The sequence below is a fragment of the Centrocercus urophasianus genome, unplaced genomic scaffold, assembly GCF_019232065.1.
Source record: "Centrocercus urophasianus isolate 14NV4802_14NV808 unplaced genomic scaffold, USGS_Curo_1.0 seq_55, whole genome shotgun sequence".
Taxonomy (NCBI): domain Eukaryota; kingdom Metazoa; phylum Chordata; class Aves; order Galliformes; family Phasianidae; genus Centrocercus; species Centrocercus urophasianus.
Genome location: NW_024885144.1, coordinates 1,057,826 through 1,068,218, shown reverse-complemented (window position 1 = coordinate 1,068,218; position 10,393 = coordinate 1,057,826). Strand labels below are relative to the sequence as shown.

General features: G+C 60.8%; 2 protein-coding genes across 2 annotated transcripts; one reads left to right on the top strand and one right to left on the bottom strand.

Annotated features, from left to right (window-relative positions):
• The first annotated feature begins 4,801 nt into the window (after positions 1–4,801).
• Positions 4,802–5,845, top strand: FUT7 (fucosyltransferase 7). The gene has a single exon (XM_042835873.1). The coding sequence runs from the start codon at positions 4,802–4,804 to the stop codon at positions 5,843–5,845; it is 1,044 nt and encodes a 347-aa protein (XP_042691807.1).
• Positions 5,846–8,356: 2,511 nt separating this feature from the next.
• Positions 8,357–9,831, bottom strand: LOC122169578 (POU domain, class 5, transcription factor 3-like). Its single transcript, XM_042835845.1, is given in 4 exon segments — positions 8,357–8,608; positions 8,775–8,939; positions 9,193–9,323; positions 9,492–9,831. Coding segments are annotated over 4 exon segments (888 nt in total).
• Positions 9,832–10,393: the final 562 nt, after the last annotated feature.

Here is a 10,393-nt window from a genome sequence, read left to right as displayed (position 1 = left end):
GGCTCGGCTCGGCTCGGCTCGGCTCGGCTCGGATCGGCGGGGCTGGCAGCAGGCGGCCGTCCCCGCCGTCCCCGGCCCGGCCCTGCGCAGCACCGCCTCCGACCTGCGGCTGACGCCCCTTAAAGGCACCGCCGGGATTCCGCTGCGGCGGCTGCGGGGCGCGGGGCAGAGCTGTGCGTGACGCACCTCGCGGCCGCGCTGCGGGATGCACAGCACGGTACCCTCGTCTGCCCCGGAGGCGTGCGGGGCACCAGCAGCCTCTGCTGCTCTCTCCGTCAGGGAGCACAGCTACAGCGCGGTCGGGTTGGAGAGACCTTAAAGCCCCCAGAGCCACCCCTGCCGTGGGCCGTCTGCCTCCCAGCTCGGGCTGCCCGGGGCTCATCCACGGCCTTGGACACCTCCAGGGATGGGCGCCCACAGCTCTGGGCGGCAGTGGCGGTGGATCCGTGGCGCCGCAGACCCTGCCGAGCCCGTGGCAGTCATGGCGCACATCGTCGCCCCGAGGAGTGCCCAGGACAGTGCTCTTCCTTGGTGTAGCCCGGGAACCCATTATTGGCAGATTTACGTGGACTCATCTCCTCCTGGTGGTTGCTTTTGTCACACGGCAGCGACCCTCGATCCTCTTCCCTCCCGGCAGTGTCGCGGACCCGCTGTGCCCATCCCCTGCGGCAAGGCTTGCCTGGGGGACCACACTGGGGACGAGCCTTTGGGGGTGCCCCCTCTGTTGCTCATGTTCGCAGAAGTGCAGAGGCAGCTCTGGGGCCAGGCTTGTGACCCTCAGCTGCACTGCTCCCCTTCTGTACCCCTGCTCCCCTTCCTCTCTTGCTGTGTCTCCTACCATCCCGACCCCACGCTGCTGCCAGGGCCAAGGGCAGCACAGTGAGTGCCTCGCCTGCCCGCCTCCGAGTTGTGTTGCTAAGGGTGACAGCGTTGCAGGCTTTGCTCCAGAGCAGCTGCCTGGGCACCACAAAAGCTTCCCTTGTCCTGTCATAAAGTGCCATTATTCAAAAAACTTCTGGGCGAAACCTTGTGTGGCATCTCTGCCAGGCAAGTGCCACCTCCCAGGGCCAGTGTTCAGTGGCTGAGGACAGGGGATGCCTGTGCAGCATTCCTCCTGCTCGAAACCCCGACAGTATTTGCTCTCAGCAGCAGCGGGGAAAGCTGGGCCATAGCACTGCTCTCTGTGATAGGAACTCCGAGGCCACCTGTACTGGGGACAGGGACAGCACTGGGCAGGGAGTGCTGCCAGCAGTGCTCAGGTCGGGGCGGCCTCGGGTGTGTAGCGCCTGGTATCAGCTGGAAATGTGGGAGGAGAAGAGACACAGAAAGGAGGGGTGACAAAGGTAACAGGAAACAGAGCACAAGGGAGAAAAACACCCAACCGCAGCACTGCAGTTGGCATCAGAGGTCTCTGAAACCACAGAGCCCTGCTGCGCCCCGGCACGGGGGCACAGCGCTGTGCCCAGCCTGGTGCCAGCTGTTGTCTGTGGTGCCCTCTGAGCTCCACCAGCACTGTGGGTCCAGAGGGCAGTGCCACCAGCCCAGGGCTGGAAAGGAACAAGGGTACGATGGCGTCCCCCAGAGCTGCTCGAACATCCCAAGGATGCCCAGGGAGTGGTTTAGGGGCACAGAGAGTGGCGGAACTTCACTCTCTACTCTGAGCACACTGTGCAATGAAAGTGCCAGCCCACACAGGACAACACTGCGTGCCCCAGAGCTCTCCTCCCTGCCTCTCCTTCAATTTCCCCCCCCCCTTTACCCTGCCAGGGCTGTGTGGGAAGGTGATGCCTGGACAGAGATGCCAGCAAAGATACAACCAGGTGGGAAGATGCATGAGAACAGTGGCATGGACGGACCTGGGCACGGGAGCAGCCCTCTGTGCAGGTGCCGTGGGAGCGTACACATGCCAGCTTTCCCTTTTGCTCTCAGCTGCCATGCTTGGGAGCAGAGAGGAGCTGCTGGTGCCACTTTAGCTGACAGTTTCAAGATGAGTCAGTGTGAGCCAAAATCAGGCTGGCATCCTGTTTTCAACCCAACTGCAGGGTGGCACGCAGGGTGGCTGAGGGCTGGGCCACATCCGTCTCAACACAGGCGCAGACCCAGGATGCCCACCAAGGGCTCCTTCCAGTGCTCGCCAGGACGCATCGCCCCCAGCCTAAGCAGGGCCAGGTGGTCCTGCTGGCAGTGCCAGGATGAGGCTTGTGCCGCTCTCAGCTCTGCAGTGGGCTGAAGCGAACACAAACGCTGCAGCAGGTTTCAGTCCAAGCCGAAGGAGCATCTTGCTGTTTTCTCAGACCAGGCTGAGTGTGTCCCTGCTGTCACTTCCCCAGTGTCACCCTATGCCCCCTCCCTGTCCCCTGCTGTGGGGTGGGAGTAGAAGGCATGCAAACGGTGGGAGAGCTGGAGACTTCAGACTGTAGGCATGGACCTCATCCCTGTCTGCTTGTGAGAGCACCTTGGTGCAAGGACATGGGGACACTGTGCAAACCCCAAAACAGGGGCAGTATAAGGGAAAGCTGCAGCTAATTGTGGGTCTGGATAGCAGCAGGGATGGGAAAGGTGCTCAACAGAAGGGAGGTATTCTTTGTTCTTAGTTTCAAAGCTGACTCATCAGAAACCACTTTGCAGAATGAAACCCTACAAAGGGTCAAATGCCTCTTCTGCAAAGATCCCCCAGAGCCACAGCCATGCCAAGGAGACGAGAGGAAGCGGGAGGGTGGTTGGCAGGACATCCAGCACAGGGAGCTGGAAGGGTGGTGTCCGCTGGGCTGCCAGCGCACTGCATGGGGCAGCAGGGTCCCATCTGGCACAGGCACATGGCATGCACCCATCCAAGGTTGACACTGCCACCCGTTCTGCATGGGGGGAAGTGCTCAGAGAGTTCTGATACCAGGAAGGATCCCTGTGAGAGGCAGTTGCACAGCAAAACCAGCAAAACCACAGAAAAGAGGAAGCCCTCGAGTACTTTAGGCCAGAGCCAGCAGCTGCCCTTGGCACCCAGACAGCCGTCACCTTCCCTGGCTGCGCCGTGCCGCGCTGTGCCACGGTCCCTTCCCCGGTAAGTGAGCCCGCGCGCGAGCACTGCCATGCACCGGGCTTGGGGCTGAGCAGTGCATCGACTTGTGGCACTGCCAGCCTGGCAGCAGGCCCCCACAGCATCCCTCCGAAGTGGGGCAGTGTCCCCTCTGCGGGGACAGGCAGGTGGGGGGCCATGCCCTGCATGCAGTGTGCAGAGCATGAAGAGCTTTCCCAGCCCTCCCTTCTGCGGATGATGATTTTCTTCTGAAGCCTAAACTTAGCTCATGTATTTTAGCATGACAGACCGAGCAGGCCAAAGCAGGGAAGGGATTTTCAAAAGCAAAGCTGCTGCAGCTCAGCTGAGAAAGTGGAGCAACCTCTTCCTCAGCCCTCTGAAATTAGAGGGGCCAGCACCCCTGGCTAGCAGTGGGTCAGAGGCATCCAGTGGGCTTTGGGGGGGGTTCCCCAGAAAGGAAACGGTCTTTGTGCTGAATGCAGCGGGCAGCCTGCAGGCTCTGAGCCCTGCCAGGAATGTGGCTGCAGCACAAGTAGAAGTGCAGGCTGCCGAACGATGGGGCAGCAGAACTGGGGAACTGCTCTGCAGCTTGCCCCATGGCCTGCCACCCAGCATCAACCCGGCACAGCAAAACCAGGGAGTCCTGCTGTACAGCGCCTGGGACTGACACTCGGGGGGGTTTTGAGCAATCCCTTCGCAGCCCCACAGCCACCCCTGGCCTGCGCCTGTGGGCTGAGCTCTGCTGCAACCCTATGGAGCTGAAGGGCCCTCTGCCTGCAGCCCCCACTGCCCTGCTGGCTGGGGACCTGGAACACACTGGAAATAAAGGATGGGCGTTGAGGTGCCCGTGGCAAGCTCTCAGCCTGGATGGCTTGGGTCTGGGGAGACACCCTGAGGCCAGCAAGAGCACTGCCTTTGCTGCACGAGGGTGCGGGGTGAGGAGGACAAGTTTTGAGCAGGACACTGCACTCTGGCCTTGAGGTTTGGGACTTGCCAGTTGCTACCAGGAATGTCTTGAGGGCAAACCTGTCTGTGTGCTCACAGCTGGGGCCTTGCCATAGAGTATGGGCATTTCCTGCAGCTCCCTGCCCCCAGCAGTGGGGCAGGACCCAGATCACCCCCTCATCCCTGGTGCATATCTCCATCCTGCAGCCCCCAGGAAGAACATCACATTCCTCTTGGGCTCTGCTGCAGCAAACCTGGCTGCATCCCAATCTCAACTCCCCCCAGGCAAAACGAGAACTGTGTCCATTCATCAGATGGAGAAACTGAGGTGGGAGGCAAGTGGCAAGGCAAACATGCCTTGTGTGTGTCACTGAGAGTGGTGCACATCAGCTGTGACCAGAGAACAGGTGGATGCTGCTCTGTGTGCCCTTTGGTAGATCACTGCTCGCTCCAGAGATGGGGGCACTGGAGGGGCATGTGGGGGTGATATGACAGTGCTGGGGTGCTGTGGGCAGTGATGGGGACAGGATGGCTCCTGTTCTTCATGCCCTGCCAGGTAGACTTGGGCATAGCCTTTTGATCTTTTGCATGTGGGACTTTTCCCTGGTGCAGGTGCTGTGGGCACACAGGGGTCAGTGTCACCGGGTTCCCAATGCGCTCTGCTATGCTTGAACCCCATAGGGTTTGGGTGGAGGAAGCACAGAGAAGTCCTCCTCCAACCCCACCAACCCTCTGCCCTGTGCCCCCCTGCTGGGTGGCTGAGCTGATGGCCCTCACGGGCCTCTTCTCTGTCCAGGGAGCTGCCAGCAGACCCCAGGCACCATGTCCAGGGCACTGCTGCTGCTGCGGTGGTTGTGGGGCCGGCCCAGTGTGAAGGCAGCCGTAACTGCAGGGCTGTTGGTCACCGTGCTCTGGAACCTGAAGTGCTTCATCCGCTCACCCAACAGCTCTGACGAAGCCCTCAAGCACACGAAGGCGCTGACAGTCCTGGTGTGGGAATGGCCCTCGAGGCAGGTCCCAGACCTCAGCGGGGATGTCTGCCGTGAGCAGTACGGCATCGCGGGCTGCCGGCTCAGCACAGAGCGACGGCTCCTGAGCCAGGCTGACGTGGTGGTGTTCCTTCACACCACCCTCCCGCGGGGCCGGGACAAGCTGCCCCGGGACAGACCGCATGGGCAGGGCTGGGTCTGGGTGTCCCTGGAGTCCCCCACCAACACGAGAGCGTTAGCAGGATGGAACCAGACCTTCAACTGGGTGATGACCTACAGGCGGGACTCGGACATCTTCATGCCCTATGGCAAGCTGGTGCCCAACCGGTCAGCCACTGTGAGCATCCCCACAAAGACCAACTTGGTGTCCTGGGTTATCAGCAACTATCACAGGACTCAGAAGAGAGCTGAAGTCTATAAGAACCTGTCCAGGTATCTCCACGTGAACCTCTATGGGAAAGCAGCCAAGAAGCCGCTTTGCAAGGACTGCCTTTTGCCCACGACATCCAAATCCAAATTCTACCTGGCCTTTGAGAACTCCATCCACCAGGACTACATCACTGAGAAGCTCTGGAGGAACTCTCTGCTGGCTGGCACCGTGCCGGTGGTGCTGGGCCCCCCCCGGGCCAACTATGAGCAGTTCATCCCTGCAGACTCATTCATCCACGTCGACGACTTCGGTTCCCTGGAGGATTTGGCCACCTTCCTGAAGACCATGAACTCCAGTCGCTACCAGCAGTTCTTTGCGTGGCAGAAGAGGTACAGCGTGAAGCTCTATGCAGATTGGAGGGAGCGCATCTGCACCATCTGTGCCGTGCACCCCCACCTGTCCCAGGGCCGCCTCTATCCCAACCTGCAGAGCTGGTTCAACACCTAGCGCAAGGCTGGCACTGCCAGAGACATCAGGGGTGCACTGGGGTGGCAGAGTGGTCCTTGAGAACAGGATGTCAGGCAGGGAGGACGTGGGACCTCATCCTGGCCCCACTGTTGCCACATTGTGACCTTGTGCAATGCCATGTGGCAGAACTTCTCGCACACCACGACCAGCCCATGCTGACCTCCCCCACCGTGCAACAACAGGGTGCTTCGGAAATAAACAGCACAGATTTCCTGAGGCTCTGCTCATCTCTTGAGGCCTGGGCAGGGCTGAGGGCAGCCAGGGGCACTAGGAGCCCCCAGCCTCCCCTTCCCCCTACGCCCTACTATTGCTCTGTGCTCCCCCCACTATCTAAGCAGTGACTCCACAGTGGCAGAAGCTCCCTCTGCAGTGGCATTTCTGGCTTGGTGGGGGAGCCAACCCCTCCTGTACCTCGAGAAGCCACATCCTGCTGGGGGCCCAGCACCCTGCAGCCAAGGAGGGGACCTTGTTACTGTGCCCCAAATTCTGCACTAGCACAGCCTTGCAGCACCCATTTCTCCCACCCCGCTCTCACCACAGGTGTCACAGTGCCAGCAGGATGCTCTTGAGAGCAATCACAGCCTGCTCAGTGCAAGGCGACTCAGGGTAGAATGGCTGTGGTTTCTCACTCCCCTGCCAGCATGCTGTGACAGGAAGCTGCTGAGATGGGCTGTCCTGAGCTGTACAGCGAGCTGAGAGCAAACCCTGCCCTGCTGGCACCCTTGGCACCAACACCCTGGCACCGCCAGCCCCCTGCACACCATGCACCTTGGGCACCCTGCACTGCACACACCCCATATCACACACCCTGCACTGCAGACACCATCTGCTGTGCGCACCCAGCACCCAGCCCACTTGGCACTGCCTGCTCCTGTGCCTGCACCCTGAGCCTGCTCTGTGGCCACCCTGCACCCCGGGCAGCTTCCGCACACATCGAGAAGCCCCTGTCTGGGTCCAGCAGCAGATGTTGAGGCTGGGTGATGGCATGACAGGGCTGGGATAATCCTGCTCTGTCCCTGTCTTGCTTTGTGCATCCCCCGGCCCTCACCGTGCATCCCTCAGTTCTTTACCTACAAGGGTGAACCAACGGGGTGCTGCCCTGCGGGGCTGGCATGCGGCCTGGGCTTCCACTGCTCCCCTTTTCAGAATCCTCAGGTGCCCCAAGCAGCAGCCTGCACCAACTGTGCTGCACAGCATAAAGGAGCAAGGGTATAAACTAGCTCCAAAGGGCAAAGAGCATCGTTTACTTGCACCAACTGAACTAAATAAGGGGCTTTTCAGAGGTTTCATCGGAGCTCTGGTCACTTCATTGCTTGAGGTATCAGCCCCTGGCAGTGTCCCGCTCCTGGTTTGGGCACCACTTGCACTCCAGCACCAATGTCCCTCACCAGGCTGAGTTTCACCTTTCCTAAGAGCAGCTACAGAAAAAACAGCAGCCCTGGAGGTGTGGAAAGTGACCCCCTCCCACTCCATACACGCACATATTCCTTAACATGTCTGCTTTTGCAGACGAAAAGACGGTGTGCTCCCACTGATCTGCAACCCAGCCCTGGAGCTGTGCACGGGTTGTTGGTCCCACAGCACAGGGCAGCCCCAGGGCCAGCATCCACTGACCCAAGCAGCCTGGGGCAGCACGAAGCAGCAGCTCTGCTGCAATCTGGAATGCTGCCATTCTGCAGAGCTCCTGCCAGGACACAGACATCAGCCCACCCACAACATGCACAGCTGGACCGGCCTGGCAAAGAAAGGCAAAGAAAGGAAGGGGCTGACTAGCTCTTGTGCCCCAAAACACTGAGATTTATTTAATTGTCAGAGGGAATATGATTAAAGGAAAAAAAAATAAATCATCAACTACAGCAGGCTCAAAGGCACGGGGTGCTAGCAGCATGGACAGGATGGTGTCAGCCCCACTGGCTCCATGGTGACACTGTGGGCTCACAGCCTTCCCTGCCCCCTACTCTGCCCACAGTGGGTGCAACACAACCCCTTCTCCTGTGCTGTGGGCAGGGGGGTGGGGACTGCCGGGCTCCCCCAGCACCATCACGGCCCTCGGCTCCCCCTGGCTGCCCGGACAGGCGCAGAGCCTGCAGGAGCCCCCCGCCCCGCAGCACCCCAGCCCTGCTCTACACGGCAGGGAGGAGGCAGTTGGGAAACTAGCCATCACTACAAAGATATTTTCACTTTTCAAAAACTAGAAATACAATCAAAACCATTAAAAAAAATACCAAAACCAGAAACAACAAATCCCCCTCCCCCAACCCCCCAAAAATTTAAGAAATGCTTTTTTCTGGTTCTCGCAGGAGAGGAGCTCGGCTGGGGCCTGGCACAGGCGGCTCCCCCTGGCCCCAGCCAGGTAGCAGGGAGGGGGGAGCCAGGAGGGGCTGACCCCACACAGGGCCGCTGCTGGGACAGCGCTCACATGGCGGGGAAGGGCTGGGGGGGGGACGCTGCCTCTGGATGCGTGCACCGCTGCCTGCCCCCCGCTGCTGTTCAGTGGCTGCTGTTGTTCATGGAGATCCCGGGCTGCAGAGGCGGGGGGAACATCTCAGCCTTGTGGAAAGGTGGCATGTAGACGGGGGGGGACGGTGCCAGGCTGTAGCCCTGGGATGTCACTGGGATGGGCAGACCAGGGGGCACCAGGGACTGGTTCATGTCGTACATCACCCCCTCTGACTCGTTGCCAAAGGGCAGCAGCAGCCGCTTGCCTTTCTGACGCCGGTTGCAGAACCAGACCCGGACAACCTGTGAGGGAGGGGAGATGGGAGGAGGGGCAAGGATGAGTGGGGCTCTGTGGCTCTGCGCAGTGCAGCCACCCTCCCACCTCCTGGCACCAAACCGGCCCCACGGGGCGCCCAGGAGCTGAAGCTGTTTGGGACCCCCCTCGCCCTCCCCACCCTGCCAAACCTACGTCTTTGTCCAGGTTGAGGTCCTCGGCAATCTGGGAGATCTCCTGAGGACTGGGCTTCACACATTTGCGGAAGAAGCTCTCCAGTGTTCCCTTCACGTTGGTCTCAATGCTGGTCCTACGTTTTCTCTTCCGGGCTTGGGCCAGCACTTGCTCTGCATTGCACATCTGGAAGTAAGAGACCCCACACTTGGTCACAGGGTGACCCAGGGCTGTCCATGTTCCCCCACACAGACAGGCACAGCTGGCTGCAGGGCTCTGCAAGGGAAAGGCTTTCTCCCTGTAACTGTGCCAGCACAGCCTCAGAGATGCAGTAAAAGCTCAGAGTGCTGCTTCACTCCCTGCATCCGACCCCACTCCCAGCACCCCACCACTGAACCCTGCAGACACAGGGGAGACAGATGCATTTTCTGCCTTGTACCTCCTGCATGTTGTCCGTGTTCTCTGCCTCGTTGAGCCAACGCTGCAGCAGCGGCTTCAGCTTGCACATGTTCTTAAAGCTGAGCTGGAGAGCTTCGAAGCGGCAGATGGTGGTTTGGCTGAACATCTTCCCTGCACGGGGAGGTCACACATCATGCACAGCTCCCCCAAACCGTGGCCCCCAACCTGTGCCCCCCCCCCCGGAGCAGCGCTGAGCCCGCAGCTCCTAGGATCCCCTTCCTCGGGGACCCGGTTCCAGCATGCTGCTCTCTCAGCTGGGTCACCAGGTTCCCCTCTTACCATAGAGCGTGCCCAGAGCCAGCCCCACGTCAGCCTGCGTGAAGCCCAGCATGATGCGCTTGTGCTTGAGGTCCTTGGCAAACTGTTCCAGTTCCTCTGAGGTCGGCGCATCCTGGCAGGGGCAGAAGCAGACACACGGTGAGTGGCCCGAGATACCGCGGGTGAGGACAGCCGCGCGGTTCGCGAGGCTCCCCCAGCCAGGATCTGCACTTCGGGACGGCCGCTCTCCCGAGCGCATCGGCTTCCTGCCACCGCTACAGCCTCAAGTGCTGCCGTGGGCATTTCGCAACCCTTTTACGCAGTTACACATTCGCAGCAGGTTTTTGGCTTTTATATACATGCCTCCTGCCGGCAAGCGTCAGCCTTAACCGCTCGCGTTCGCCGACCCCGGGGGAGCCAGGAGCATCCCCGGCTCTTTCCACCGGGCTCGGGAGCCCTGCCGTGCTGCGGCCGCTCACACAAAAGCGGCCGACCCACGCAGAGAAAACACGCAGAAACTTTGAAACGATCGCCATCCAACCCCGCCGCTGCTGACCCCGGTGCGCATCTACCTGGGATGGACGCTTCTACGCGACGCCGAGAAAAAACTTCAAAACCCCCAAAGCTCAACTGCCGGTCAGCCACCCGTGGGTGCCGCCCATGGGGGCGCACGCGGTGTCCGTCCCCAATGCGATGCTCGGAGGCGGAGCGGGGCAGAGCGCAGAGCGCGGTCCGACGGGACCCACAGTCCGCAGGGGCCGAACGCTCCGAGACATCCGAAGATCTCCCTGCCTCCGCGGCAGAGAAATGTCCCGCTATGCTGCGGGCACAGCGGACGAAGGGCCCCTCGGGGTCTTCTCAAGAGTACAGGCACGGGGACTCCCACCGCAGCCTCGAGGGCTGCAGCCGGGCATGTCGCACTG

Coding starts and splice junctions, on each gene's coding strand:
- FUT7 (XM_042835873.1), top strand. CDS start 4,802: ATGTCCAGGGCACTGCTGCTGCTGCGGTGGTTGTGGGGCCGGCCCAGT.